Source organism: Mus caroli, unplaced genomic scaffold, assembly GCF_978045245.1.
Source record: "Mus caroli unplaced genomic scaffold, Mus_caroli_1 scaffold_2, whole genome shotgun sequence".
Classification (NCBI taxonomy): Eukaryota; Metazoa; Chordata; class Mammalia; order Rodentia; family Muridae; genus Mus; species Mus caroli.
The window spans coordinates 40,089,705-40,105,726 of record NW_028227257.1 but is presented as its reverse complement, the minus strand read 5'-3'; the positions used below and the strand labels follow the sequence as shown (position 1 = coordinate 40,105,726).

At 39.8% G+C, this 16,022-nt stretch overlaps 1 protein-coding gene across 5 annotated transcripts in view; it reads right to left on the bottom strand.

Annotated features, from left to right (window-relative positions):
• Tasp1 (taspase 1) overlaps positions 1 to 16,022 on the bottom strand; it is a 247,334-nt gene that overhangs the window by 48,114 nt on the left and 183,198 nt on the right. For all 5 annotated transcript variants that reach the window (XR_003835952.2, XM_021149142.2, XM_021149133.2 and 2 more), the window contains one exon: positions 2,875 to 2,985. Coding sequence is in view for 4 of the 5 variants with exons in the window: in XM_021149142.2 (XP_021004801.1) it covers positions 2,875 to 2,985 (111 nt within the window). In the remaining variant the exon portion in view is untranslated. The remainder of the gene's footprint in view (positions 1 to 2,874; positions 2,986 to 16,022) is intronic.

The following is a 16,022-nucleotide window of genomic DNA, read 5'->3' as shown; positions in this document are numbered from 1 at the left end:
TGGGAAGCCAGAAGAGGATGGACCATGTAGGTGCTAGCTGTCAAGCCCAAGACCTCTGGAAAAGTAGCCAGTACTTTTGCCTGAGAAATCATCTTGCCAGCCCCTGTTTGCACATTTCTTAACCATATAATCCCAGCAGCCTCAAGAAAGCACTTCTATAAGGCCTGGAAAACAAGCCATTATACTGCAGCAGGTAAAAATATATTGGCTTTTTCCCTCTCTAACAACATATAGAAAATTAATTCTTTTCAGCTGTTTCATCCAGGGACAAAAAATTTGCTTTGTGTTAAATATGCAGTTGTAGGCTGGGCTTTGTCAGCATCTCTTGATCTGGGGGAGTGGGACATGACAGGCAACTGTTAGAAACATGTTCAGGGCCACACTGTCCCTACATAAGAGTGGTACAGAAACTGTCTTCTGGGAGACATTTAAACTATCTCTGGACACACAATAAGCCAAATTTTCAACCTGTGTTGTCTGCATTTCAGAACATAGGAGGATATTTTATGTGACATTCATTTTTCTGGAAGAACAGTCAACTCAAACTAACGAAATGGCTTGGTGGGTAAAGCTCCCTAGAATCCACATAAAAGCTAGATGCATTAGGACACATCTATAACGTCAATCCTCTAATTGGGGATTGGAGAAAGACACACAAGAAGTCATCAGATGCCCATGGGGCAGAAGTCTGGCGGATGAAGCAGTGTTGAAGAACAAGAGAGGCCTAGCACAGGAGGAGGAAGGCAAGGACACCTTAGGCTGTTTTCACATCTCCAAACATATCCAGGTACATATGTACACATGTACACACACACACACATACATATGTACACATGTACACACACACACACACAGGGGCAGGGAAGGAGAAGGAGAGGAAGAAAAAGACAGTTCTGCTTCTGCTTAGATAATATGAAAACTATACTTAGCATTTAAAGTCATTTATCTAAAAAATACTGGGAGCCTATTATGGAGATGGGGACAAATTTCAATGACACAGTACCTACCCCCCACTTGCTTACAGTATGTGGACTGCTTTTCAGAAGGAAGAAGTTTCTAATGCATAGAGAGATGGATCAGAGCCCTAGCCCCTTTCTAGTTCTCAGTAACCTGTGATTATCCTATCAAGTAACTGAATTTGGGAGGGAGAAAAGAATTTCTAGCCTAGAAAGAGAGGCAAGCACTAGTACTGACCAGGAGTTTCCTGTGAAGTGTCACAAGGATGTCGACTGCAAGGAACTAACAGGGCACAAGGAAGGAGCGAATTCCTTGGAGGAACCTCTTCCAGAGAATTCTCATTTGAGCAAGACCTTAAAAATAGATCACCAGGACAGGGCATTTTCAAGAAAACAGGCAATAGAGAGAGCAAATTACTGGGGGAAGAAGGATGTTTGCTTGGAAATGCTATTGGAAAGACAAGGACTTGGAACATTGGAGATGAGTATAGGAAATGAAGAGAGAGTTGAAAACAACACTAGAGCTTGTTCCGGGTCAGTTAAGAGAGTGGGTGGGAACTCTTCCATTAGGTTAGGTAATTGTCACCCTGCAGCTCCAAAAGTAATCCAAGGCAGGTGGTGTATAGGGGTGTGTGTGTGCATAGTTGGGGCATAGGGACATGTGTTGCAATCAAATGTCAGGGATAAGTTCTGTTGCCCAGCAGAGTGGAACTCGCTCTGTAGACCAGGCTGGCCTTGAACTCAGAGATCAGACTGCCTCTGACTTCTGCTATATATTTAATCTATTATCTAGTTATAATCTGTTATATTTAATTATATACTTAATCTATTATATATTTAAAAGCAGCTGCAAGACAGTATTTTAGATGTTCTGTGAACAAAAGAATAATAAGCTTAAGTGACAGATATGCTAACTAGCCAGATTTGATCATTATACAATGCACAGAAGAATTGGAATAACACACTGTATACTGTTCATATGTATAATTATATGTCAATCAAAAGTAAAAGGCAGACATGGTAGAATACACTTGTAATTCCAATAGTGGAGAAGCTGAGATACAAGGATAGAAAATTTGAAGCTAGCCTGGGCTAAAAAAAAAAAGTAATAATATAAATAGTAGAGAACATGGAAATAATGTTAAGAGATACATATTCTGGTCTTCTTGCAGCACATTTAGAAAGATATTCAACCTTCAGCTTAAACATGCAGTGTTATACAAAAAATCCTGATTATAATCTAGAGGTGGTAATTTTCTATGAGATGATAGAAAATGGAAGCCTGAACAGGAAAAGACTGTGGAAGGGAAGGCATAAAAAGAGAGAAAGTGGTAAAAGACCACAGTTCCCATGCTGGGTAGTAGAGGCACACCAATTTAATTCCCGGCACTCAGGAGGCTAACCAGGGATCCTGCATGGGACTGACCTAGGCCCTCTACACATTAGATACAGTTATGTGGTGTGGTCTTCTTGTGGAACTCCTAACATTGGGAGCAGGGTTTTCTCTGACTCTGTTGCCTGCCTTTGGGACCCCTTCCTCCTTCCGGGCTGCCTCGTCTGGCCTTAATAGGAGAGGATGTGCCAATTCTTGCTGCAACTTGATATACCAGTGCTGGCTGATACCCAGGGAGGCCTCCCCATTTTGAGGAGAAAAGGAAGAGTATATAGGGTGGGGCATGGGGAGAAATGGGGAGGAAAACAGGGAGGAAAAACTGTAGTTGGTATATAAAATGAATTAAGTAATTAATTTTAAAAATATGCTTTAAGCACAGTCTTAAAAATAAGCAGTGACTTTTTATAAATGTACCTAGAGAAAATCAAGAGTGGGAACTGGGATAGTGCCAGTTCGACATCACCAGTATAAATGACTGACTTAAGGAATCAGCTTTTTCATGGCTCTTCCCAGATGCTCACTTACCGAGCAGTGTCTGTTTATCTTGGGAGGAGTCAGACTCTGAAGAACATCTGCATGACCGGAGAACGATCACTCCACCGAGCACGCCATCTTCACAGGCAAGGAAAGGTGAACCTGGGCAGAGAAGGCGGGGAGTCACCTTTCAGTGAATTCTCTTTTTTCACTTTCAATTTCCATTTGATTACTAGAACAAAAATGTGGCACGAATAAAAATTTGAAAGATGTCCAACTTCTGACAACCACTGTTGATACCTCATATACACAGGATGGCAAAGGCAGTCTTGTGCCTGAACAGGAGCCATTTGGCAAAGGCACGGCTAGATCCTGCCAAGATGACATGAGTTGGGGAGAGCATGTGCAGTGCTGTGTTTGGAATGGAGCTGGAAACACCACCAGATTAAAGGACCAAAACAACTACACACAAAAGAATGTTCAGCATCACTCTTTGATCAAGTCTCAGGGATCCGGCACAAGCCTCTCCCTGCTGCCAGAGGCATCCCACCAAAGGCTTTGATTTACTACCTTAAATTCAATTTTAAACAATAAGCCACAAAGTTTATTACGAACATTTAAAAATGCTCATGATGGTTACACAAATAAGGGTGAAGCTGAACTTGTATTCTGCAAGTCTGGTGGTTAGAAATAGCCCAACCTCCTTGAGATCTCACACACTGAGCCATTGTGAACATTTCAAGAGCATTACATTTTAAAGCCCCTCATTTTTCTTCCCCAAGGACATCTTCTTGAACATCTGGCATAGCGACTAAGCACGTGGAGAACAAATGCAAAATTAAACCAACAACTATCAAAGAAAGTAGTAAAAATAAAACCAACCACATTGGATTTAGGGAAACTTCTGGTTAAATTTAGTAGATTAAATACATGTATTTATCACCACACCCTCCTGAAATCTCAGAGAATGTTAGATGGAAAAAGGGGGTGGGGAAGATCTGAGGGAGGTGAAGATGACCCAAGACATTTAAGAAAGAAAAAAGAAGGCAGATACTTGGGGAAAGAGAGGCAGACATGCAGCTATTTCCCATGGAGACCTAGTGTCCTGGCTAGTGTTTATGTCAAGTTAACACGAGTTAGGGTTATCTAGGAAGAAGGAATATTTAAAAAAAAAGCATCCACAGCACTGGCGTGTAGGCAGATGTGTAGGGCAATCTCTTGATTGATGACTGATGTGAGAGGGCCCAGCTCACTGTGGGTCCTGTGTGCTGTAAGAAAGCAGGCTGAGCAAGGAATCAGCATGACCTCTGCATGAGGTCCTGCTTCCAGGTTCCTTCAATGATGGGCTGAGATGTGCAACTATAAGCTGATAGAAGACCTTGCCTCGGGGCTGGAGAGACGGCTCAGGGGTTAAGAGCACTGACTGCTTTTCCTCAAGGTCCTGAGTTCAATTCCTATGCAACCACATGGTGGCTCACAACCATCGGTAATGGCATCTGATGCCCTCTTCTGGTGTGTATGAAGAGAGCAAAATGTACTCATAAATAAGATAGGTTTGGAAAAAAAAAAAGAAAAAAAAAAGATGTTTCTTCCCTAACTAGCTGTGGTCATGGTGTTTTATCATAGCAATAGGGAGACTAGCTACACACCTATGAAAGCTAAACCTCAAGTTTCCAGGAAGTAGAGAGAACTTGTAGCAGAAGGAACTTTCAAAAAACAAAACAAAACAATATCGAAAAACAAACAAACAAAAACTACTGCTAAGAAAAACATTTTAAGCATTTTAAATGGTTGCTTTACAAAGTATGAAAAGAAAGATGGGAGAGGAGAGGAGAAGACAGGTAGGTGGTAGGAAACATAATGAAGTTCATGTAAAGCCAATGACCCTTATTCTCTCAACCTTTTACATAAAGCTTAATATTCCCTAGTTAGGATTACTATTGCTGTGACCATGACCAAACCAACTTGGGGAGGAAAGAATTTATTTGGTTTATGCTTCCATATCACTGTTCATTACTGAAGGAAGTCAGGACAGGAACTTAAATAGGGTCATAAGCATGCAGGCAAGAACTAATGCAGATGGGGCTTGCTACTCTTGGCTTGCTCAGTCTTCTTACAGAAGGCAGGAGCATCAGCCCAGGAGTGGCTACCCCTAGGCCTTCCTCTACAGATCCCCTCCAGAATATGGACAGCCCAATCTTCTAGAGGCGTTTTCTTAATTGTGGTTCCCTCCTCTCAGATGACTCCGGCTATATTAACTTGACATAAAACTGGCCAGCACACTTGCCAATCCCTGATCTAGGGTCCAGGATTCATGATAGAGAGAAGTGGTAATCTCTAATCTCTAATCATGCAGAGACTGCGTAATCTTCTTCCAGAGCACTAATGTGCTCTAAAGGGACAACCTATTTGAGGGACACACAAAACAAAACTAAACTAAACTAAAAAAAAGTCCAAACTTGTCCGTGCTCTAAAATGAAGCCAAAGAAGGGTAGGGGAGAAGGTAAAGGGGTGGGGGTGGGGGGTCCCGTAAACCACCCTCTCGCCCACATCTCAGTATTAGTCACTTGTCTTCTAGCTGGAACAGAACACCTGGCCAAAGCTGCTTAAGAAAGGAGTTTATTTTGTCTGAGAGTTCAAGCCTTCTAGCTACACTGCTATCAGGGCAATAAAACATAATCCCAAATTAAAATCTACTTTTACCTGTCACCTAATTTCTTTTCTACCTAACTGCTACATTCTATATCAAGTCGGGAAGGCTTTGGCCATGTGTGATGCACATCATTTCCCCAAATGTGTAAGTATTTTGACTTTGCTTACTAGTCTTCATTTTTGGTTACTTGCTTTTGATGCTTACGTAGCTGATTTGCCAACCTTTCTTGTTTAAGGCTTCTGTGCTGCAAATTTTACAGGAAAACCTTCTCTAGTGGAAAATTATGAAAATATTTTGTTCATGTTTTCTACTAGTACTTTTACAATTACAGACTTTAATTTTAAGACTTAAAACTTCTGGAATTAATTTTGGATAAAGATTACAGTGCAGATCTTGTGGTAGGCTATTCTCTTAAAGTGGTGAGCCAATTTGAATAATGAAACTTTGTTGAAACAGTTAATCCATGTCTAGTGACTTTAAAATGTACTTTTTCTACAGACTTAAATTTTATACTTAAAATATAAATATATTTTGTCATATCAATTTTTCATATGTATATGAATCCAAAAATTGTTAAAATAATGAAGAGTACTCTCATATAAAGAGTGAATGAATTTACCTACAATCTTGTAGCAATCTTGTATCTTACTTGGCTAGGGCTGATTTCCTCTCATTATTCATTATATGAAATAATCTTCTTGGCTTTCATATGGTTTAAAAAATAACATTCCTTAATGGTCTTGCCTTCTATTCTTATTGGAAATTTTAACTGAACATAATTTAATAACGTTATTTGAGATTTTTTCTTACAAGTCAAATATGTTGATAAAATTTCCCTTGGTATATGCTTGATACTGCTACTCTTAAGCTTTTGCTCAAATACATGCAAAAGCAGAATGTTTTGATATATAAACTTACTACAAATTTTTTCTCAGTTCTTAACTTTTCCAACTACCCTTTCTTATTTACCACCATCCATATTTCTAAAACAAACAAAAAAATCATGCTGAGTGACCTTCAGCACTCAAAACAGAACAAAACTCAAACACAAAAAAATAAAAGCCATTAGACTTTGTGGTTGGAGGTATTCTGTATTGTTTTGTTTCTGGTGAGCACTTCACATTTTACTTTTAAACGACATCACAGTCTTGACTCTGCCCCTTTCTTCACGTTTATCTTTTTTTTAATAACATTTTTATAACAGTGAATTTCAACCAAGCCCCCCCTTCCCTCCTCGCCTCCCAGTTCCACGCTTACAAATCCCTCCCCATTTTGCTCTCTCACCTTCTCCTTAGAGAAGGGGAACCCCTCTTGGGTTCCTGGCACACACTGGGAAATCTAGACCCAGCAGGACTATGTATATCTGAGGAAGCAGCCAACCAATATCTAGCCCAACTTGAGACCATAGGAGAGAGCCAACTGCTGACACTATTAATGATACTTGAATATGCTTGCAGACAGAAAACATGACTTTCTCCTGAGAGGCTTCATCCAGCAGTGGATGGAAACTGATGTAGAGCTCGGGGTATCTGGTGAAAGAATAGGGGGAGAGAAATAGACAAACCAGAGGAGTCAAAGACACCACAAAAGACCTACAGAGTCAATTAACCTGGGATTATAAGGGCTCACAGAGACTGGGCCAAATACCAGGGAGCATGATGGAGGTGGACCTAGGCCCCTACACATCTGTAGCAAATATGCAGCTTGGTCTTCATGTGGGTCCCCTAACATCAAATGGAGGGCTGTCTCAGTCTTTACTCCCCGCCATGGGGTCCACTTCCCCCTACTTGGACTGTCTAGTTGGACCTTAGTAGAAGAAGATGTGGCTTATATTTTGAAGAGAAACTGGATGTCACATTGTATATGAGTAAGAGTAAAACCCTTTGAATTGGAAAACCTTTGATTTAACTAGTCAGAAGTGCATGGAAGACTTTATTGATTCAGTATTTAAAACAAAAGCATTTTAAAATAATTCTGAAGGAACAGAGGCTTCGCTTATTATATTCAAGTTCCCATGAGTATGCTGACCCTTCTGTCCTTTATAATACAATTCACGATGTTGTCCAGAACTCAAGGGTTTATGAGCAGTGTCTTTTGCTTCAGAACACAGTTGGTGTGTTTTGTTCTAATAAGGACCTGGCAAAGAAAATGGAAATGTTCAAATAATGCAGATAAACACCTGGAAGAGACTCCACCGATCTCTGCATAGGCGTCTTAAATGGCATCAGGCTATTAATAGCACTCACACCTTGTGGGGCTGTTGCTGTATGTTTTCTGTTTTTGAGTTGTTTTCCTATGCACTCATTTGCCCAGAGTACAAACTCCCCTAACTTTCACCCTATTTATTGCACACAAGCCCATTACATTGAAGGATACTTATTGACTGCTCAATTATGTTTGGAGATAGTGAAAATTTAAAACACACACACAAGAGTACCCAGTGGTTAGAACATTGTAGGTTCTCAACATCTGTTACAGGATCCCAGAGAATTACTAGGAGGCAGAACAGTCTCAGGCACGGAAGCAACATGTCCCTGGTATAAACAGTCTAAGAGACAAGCTCTGGGCACAGAGGAGAGTTTTGTCATATCAAGAAGTTCAGAACTAATTCACCAAAATAAGGATGAGAGGTCAGGTGTGGAGAGCAAGGGTACAGTGATGCTGAAAGTTCTGTGTTAGGAAGAGAAACACACATGTGCAAACACACACACACACACACACACACCTGACTACATTGAAAAGATCAGAGTGTAATCATTATGATCTGGTCAGTCAGAGTACTGACTTCCCTGAAATTGAATGAATAAGGAAAAAAAAAGCCAACCAGAAATCTATGGTACATGAGAAGCTTTGAAAGGCTGAAAGCTCATAGCATCCAGAAGGGTCTGTAAGATCAAGATTTGACAAATGGGACCTCATAAAATTGCAAAGCATCTGTAAGGCAAAAGACACTGTCAATAAGACAAAAAAGACCACCCACAGATTGGGGAAGGATTTTTACCGATCCTAAATCTGATAGGGGACTAATATCCAATATATACAAACAGTTCAAGAAGCTGGACTTCAGAAATTCAAATAACCCCAGTAAAAATGGAGTACAGAGCTAAACAAAGAATTCTCAACTGGGGAATACAGAATGGTTGAGAAGCACCTGAAAATATGTTCAATGTCCTCTATCATCAGGGAAATGCAAATCAAAACAACCTTGAGATTCGACCTCACAAGAGTCAGAATGGCTAAGATCAAAAATTCAGGTGATAGCAGATGCTGGCGAGGATGTGGAGAAAGAGGAACACTCCTCCATTGCTAGTGGAATTGCAAGCTTGTACAACCACTCTATAAGTCAGTCTGGAGGTTCCTCAGAAAATTGAACATAATACTACCGGAAGATCCAGCAATACCTCTCCTGGGCATATACACAGAAGAAGTTCCAACTGGTAATAATACATGCTCCACTATGTTCATAGCAGCTTTATTTATAATAGCCAGAAGTTGTAAAGAACCCAGATGTCCCTCAACAGAAGAATGGATACAGAAAATGTGGTACATTTATGTAATGGAGTACTACTCAGCTATTAAAACAATGAATTTATGAAATTCTTGGACAAATGGATGTATCTAGAAGATATCATCCTGAGTGAGGTAACCCAATCACAAAAGAAGTCACTAGATATGCACTCACTGATGAGTGGATATTAGCCCAGAAACTTAGAACACCCAAGATACAATTTGCAAAACACAAGAAAATCAAGAAGAGGGAAGACCAATGGGTGGATACTTCGTTCCTCCTTAGAATAGGGAACAAAATACCCATGAAAGGAGTTACAAGAGACAAAGTTTGGAGCTAAGACGAAAAGATGGACTATCCAGAGACTACCCCACCCGGGGATCCATCCCATAATCAGCCACCTTCTCAGCAGAAGGCCCATGTGCCAGTATGGAATGTGTGAGGGCTGGTTACTGATGTCAGTTCCCTTTTAAGTCAGGTCATTTATATGTCCGCCTAACATGATACAATGTCAACTCAGTGTACTAAGGATGGATGCCAGAATTCTGGGCAATGTGAGGTTGACTTGTGAAATTCCTTCTCTGATCCAAGGCTCTGAATTTCTTCCCTCTTCTTACCAATTCACTGGGCACTGTTTATCTCTGGAATTCCCTCTGTGTCCTAATTTAGCAAAGCCTAAATATTTTAATCTTAGAGCACTATGATATTTTTGGGGAGCTATGATATTTTTGGGGATTCTTTTCTCTTTTCTTTTCTCTTTCTTTCCTCCTCTCTTTTCTCTTTTCTTTCTTTCCTTCTTCCTCTCTTTTCTCTTTTCTTTTCTTTCTTTCCTTTCTTTCTTTCCTTTCTTTTCTCTTTTCTTTCTTTCTTTCTTTCTTTCTTTCTTTCTTTCTTTCTTTTCTTTCTTTCTTTCTTTCTTCTTTCTTTCTTTCTGTCTTTCTTTCTCCTTTCCCCCCCTCTTCTTGTTCTTCTAAATAATTAAAATCCTGAAATTCTTTTCCACCTTGGTTGTGGAATTTTAGTGGCTCTGCTTGATTTAATGGCATATATTATACATCCCATACTCTCCCAGAAGTCTTGGTCACTGGAAAACTGTAGTAGTAACTTTGAAGTTTTGGATTCTTTAAAAAACACAGAAATATAAGAACATGCTTTTGTTTTAATCCCAGGTGTGAGACATGGGGCTGCTTTGGACTGTCCACAGCTGCTGACTATGATTTGCCTCATGCTCTAGCAGGGGTGTGATTTGGCCAGCTGCAGATAGTTTCTGCAATTGTGTGATGTCTGAAAATCTGGGGACTTTTCAGAGGGGATATAAATGCTAGAACCCCAAGAGGTGGGGTGGGTTGCCATTTGTTACGTCATCATGCACAAAGAAGAAACAGCAAGAAAAAAATTAAGTATCCCTGAGAGCGAAGACCAAACTTGCCCCAAGGAATTTAACACCTCTAATCAGCAGGAAGTAGTCTAATGACAACATCTCCCCCTTTTGGACCCCTGACTTTACTCAGGGAGCACGTTCCTTTCCTTTCTGTCCTTTTTTCTCTCTTATCTAGTGGTAGGGGGTTGAAAGGAGAGAAGAGGGTAGAAAAGGGTGGAAAGAAAGGAAATCCTCCAACATAGTAAAAGGCAGCTACAGGAAACCTTTCACTGTGTCTAATAAATAAAATAAAAAGAAGAACTGCAGAATAAAATCATAAATTTCTTAAGACTGGCAGATAGGGAAAATGAGTCACAATATCCAGCAATACCACTCCTGGACATATACCCAGAAGGTGCTCCAACATGTAATAAGAACACATGCTCCACTATATTCACAGCAGCCCTTTTCATAATAGCCAGAAGCTAGAAACAATCCAGATGTCCCTCAACAGAGGAATGGATACAGAAAATGTGGTAAATTTACAGAATGGAGTACTACACAGCTAATAAAAACAATGAATTTATTAAATTCCTAGACAAATGGATGGATCTAGAGGATATCATCCTAAGTGAGGTAACACAATCACAAAAGAACACATATGATATGCACTCACTGATAAGTGGTTATTAGCCCAGAAGGACAGAATCCTTTTTAGAAGGGAGAACAAAATACCCATAGAAGGATCTTCAGAGACAAAGTTCAGAGCAGAGACTGAAGGAATGATCATCCAGAGACTGCCCCACTTGGGGATCCATCCCATAAACAACCACCAAACCCAGACACTATGGCAGATGCCAACAAGAGCTTGCTGACAGGAGCCTGATAAAGCTGTCCCCTGCAAGGCTGTGCCAGTGCCTGGCAAATACAGATGTGGATGCTCAGAGTCACCCATTGGACAGAGCACAGGGTCCCCATTGAAGGAGCTAGAGAAAGTACCCAAATTAAAAAATTAAAATGCTAAATTAGTGGAACCTTAAACATTTCAGAAAAATTAGAAAGAAAAAGAAAAGTGAAAATTGGGCTGGAGAGATAGCTTAGTGATTTAGAGCACCGACTGCTCTTCTGAAGGTCCTAAGTTCAAATCCCAGCAACCATATGGTGGCTCACAACCATCCATAATGAGATCTGACTCCCTCTTCTGGTGCATCTGAAGACAGCTACAGTGTACTTAGATAGAATAAATAAATCTTTTTTTTAAAAAAGTGAAAATTAATGATTCATATCTTGATACATGGTAACAAATAAACAGATTGGTTTGTCAGCCATGCTTTAATTTATAGAGGGCTGGAAAGAGATAACAAGTTTCAAGCAACTCTAAAGGAAAAGAAAATGCTTATAATGAGGGGGAAAAAAACAGAGCAAAAGCAGGTAACTGGAAGAAAACACATAAACAAGGCAACTTGTAAGCAAATTTATCTTCTCGTCCATAACAGAGGAAGAGATTGAAAATGAGGTCCACAGGCTATATACTATGAAAAACCTAATCATTAAAGGAACAAATATGCAAATGCAGTATGGTACATATGTAATAGCACCATACAAAAGTAAGAGGACAGTACAGATGTACTAGGACAGTACATATGTCATTGGACAGTACATAAGTAAGAGGACGGCTTTAGGAAACGAAGAGTCTTTAAAAGCCAACACAGGGCAGATGGAGACTTAAACTTATCTTGTGTCTTCCAATGAGATATAGTTCTCTTGTGTAGTTTCTTCTGTCTTTTGACGAGGATAAAACTAACATGCTAAAACAAACATCCGCTACCTGCTTTAATTACATTTTGTTGCACTTATATGGGTTATTTGAAGTCAGAAATGAAGAGAAAGACTCAATTCAGAATAGAATAAAAGTTACAGCACACTATTTAACACAAAGCAAATAATATGGGAATCAAAATCTTATTACTATGCAAAGTAAATGAACACTTCCTTCCTCAGCTATCTTGACATTCTGGGGATATAGGAAGCCCTCAGACAATTCTAATACAGGCAACCAAAACAGAAGGAGATGTGCTTGCTTTATGTTTGCCTAGCAAAAAAGCCAAAGGAAGACTGCTGTGGCTTCATGTGGGCAGCATGCTCATCCCTGATCTAGCCAGCAAGGTCAGGTTACTACTCTGTCCCAGAGAGACGAGGTCAACCTCTCCCAAAATGGGAATCTGTATGCTTCTCCCCAGTTAGAGGGGACTGTAAGAATGAAAGCTATGGGAGAGTACTTACTACACATGTGCATGAGTGAACACAGGCAGGTGTGTGCATGCCCAAACACACACTTTTGCATATTGTGAGATCTTGTGAGTGCAGCTTTCTATACTAAACTAAGTAGGGAACACTACACTGATACATGACATTTGGTTCTGAGTTTTCCAGGAGGCTTTCTCCTTCCAATCTCCCCTCTTCTACCTCCTTCCTTCCCTCCAAGAGTGTTTAAAAATTCTACATGTTTATTTCACTGAACAGCATCTCTGCTTAAACAGACGCATAATGATGAACGTGTGCTAAATCTTCATTATCCATTTCATTAGCCACACACTAAGCACTTTAAATAATGACATTAAAACTGAAAAACCTTTGGTTCTGAGTTTTCCATCATTTGAAAATTAAAAAAGATTAGTGGAAAGAGTATACTTGAAAACTCTTTGAGAAATATGAAGTGCTTTATAATAACCATGTACTATTAGTACAATATGTGAATAAATTTAATTTGTCATGTTTTTCCCTGGCTAGCAATACAGAGAACAATACTTTCTCAAGATGCTGGGCTCACCACAACTCAGTCAGCCACATGATCACCATCGTAAATCACCAATATGCGCCAGTATTCCTAGTTGTGAAGCTAGAACAGCTGCTAGCTTAGGTCTCCATAGTGCATTGCCACGTAACAATATTTTCAAATATGATGGCTGTCATGGAAACAACCATATCAAAGAATATCTGAATAAAGAGGTTAAGAGAAAACAGATATGCAACATACCCTTCCTCCATTCACATGAGGAAACATTTTTAATGCATTTAGCAACAACAGAAAATTAGGCCTACTGTGATTTAAACAAGTTGGAATTTACATTTTCCTTCAAACAAGTACTCTAGTGCTGAGTAGCTTTTGCAGTTGCAGTAGCAGGTGCAGAGTCAAGTCTATGATTACTGTGTCGGGCCTATCTAGTCCACCATCACTCTACCTGTTTGCTGTAATTCCAGAAGTCACATTCATTTTCAAACCTGAAGATTGTGGAAGGGATGAGATAGCCTTTTGATATGGAAAACAAACATTTCTCCATGCTTCTACATTTATTATTTTCTACATTTATTGATTTGACCCCTTATTAAGTTGCAATTTTTACACATAAAAAATATGTCTGCACTTTCTCCTCTATAAGTTTCACTGTCTCTGGTTTTATGTAGAGTTCCTTGATCCACTTAGATTTGACCTTAGTACAAGGAGATAGGAATGGATCAATTTGAATTCTTCTACATGATAACTGCCAGTTGGGCCAGCAACATTTGTTGAAAATGCTGTCTTTTTTCCACTGGACATAGTACTACTGGAGGATCCCGCAATACCTCTCCTGGGCATATATCCAGAAGATGTTCCAACTGGTAAGAAGGACACATGCTCCACTATGTTCATAGCAGCCTTTTTTATAATAGCCAGAAGCTGGAAAGAACCCAGATGCCCCTCAACAGAGAAATGGATACAGAAAATGTGGTACATTTACACAATGGAGTACTACTCAGCTATTAAAAACAATGAATTTATGAAATTCCTAGGCAAATGGATGGACCTGGAGGGCATCATCCTGAGTGAGGTAACCCAATCACGAAAGAACTGACATGATATGTACTCACTGATAAGTGGATATTAGCTCAGAAACTTAGAATACCCAAGATATAAGATACAATTTGCAAAACACATGAAACTCAAGAAGAAGGAAGACCAAAGTGTGGACACTTCTTAGAATTGGGAACAAAACACCCATGGAAAGAGTTACAGAGACAAAGTTTGGAGCTGAGACGAAAGGATGGACCATCTAGAGACTGCCATACCCGGGGATCCATCCTATAATCAGCCTCCAAACGCTGACACCATTGCACACACTAGCAAGATTTTGCTGAAAGGACCCTGATATAGCTGTCTCATGTGAGGCTATTCTTGGGCCTAGCAAACACAAGTGGATGCTCACAGTCAGCTATTGGATGGAACACAGGGCCCCCAATGGAGGAGCTAGAGAAAGTACCCAAGGAGCTGAAGGTGTCTGCAACCCTATAGGTAGAGCAACAATATGAACTAACCAGTACCCCCGGAGCTCATGTCTCTAGCTGCATATGTATCAGAATATGGCTTGGTCGGCCATCAGTGGAAAGAGGCCCATTGGTCTTGCAAACTTCATATGCCTCAGTACAAGGGAACGCCAGGGCCAAGAAGTGAGAGTGGGTGGGTAGGGGAGTGGGGGTGGGTGGGTATGGGGGACTTTTGGGATAGCATTGGAAATGTAAATGAATAAAATACCCAATTAAAATAAAATAAAAAAATTTTTAAAAATGTCTGAAAGTTACACTTTTATTCTTTCTATAAATTTAAGTCATCGTTTACTTAATGTTATAACCCTAATTAACTTCTCAAGAATAACACTTCTATAACTTCAGTTTTACTAGATGGTACATAGTTTCATTTTAATTTAAAGCCCCAAAGATTAGCTTTCCTCCAAAGTCAATATCAGCCTACAGAAGAAGCATCCCATATGTAAAATATGGACATTACAAATACACCTGAACACAAAAACAATCAACACCTCTCTCCTCCCAACCTCCCCCCTCCCACTCCCTCCCTGTGTGTAAAATTCTACATGTTTATTTCACTGAATAGCATCTCTGCTTCAATAGAAGCGCAATGATGAACATGTCATTATCCATTTCATTAACCACACACTGAGCACTTTAAATAATGATATTAAAACTGAAAAACAAATTTAAACTTAATTCTAATTAATTAGTAGAGACATAAAAAACTAGTGCCAGCTAAATGGAAAACACACCTCCAGGTAGATTGTTAGATTACAGTCTAAGAAAATATTGGCATTAGTTTTAACATAGTTTGAAGGCATACGCCTTCAAAAAAACAGGTAAGTCTACATGGAAGTATACATGCTTAGCATGAATGATGCCATGTCTTCAATGCCCATCCCTAACAAAAAAGCTACTATGGTGATTAGAATAAGTGTGGCCCATAGACTCATATATTTGAACGCTTAGAAAGATTGTGGAAGTAGGTGTGGACTTGTTGAAGGAAGTGTGCCACTGGTAGTGGGCTTTGAGGTTTCAAAAACCCAAGCCAGGCCCAGTGTCTTTCTCTCTCCCTTCGGCATGCAGATACAGATGTAGAACAATCATCTATTTTTCCAGCACCATGTCTGCCTGCATGCCAACATGCTACCCTGCCATGATGGCAATGGATAAGCAAGCTCCGATGAAATGCTTTCTGTTTTAAGAGGTGGTATCTCTCTACAGCAGCAGAACAATCACCAAAACAGCTGCAGAGAATTAAATACAAATCCAAATAAAAGTAAGGAAACGAAGTAAGACTGGTGTATTGTAACAAATGCATTCAGACCATGAAT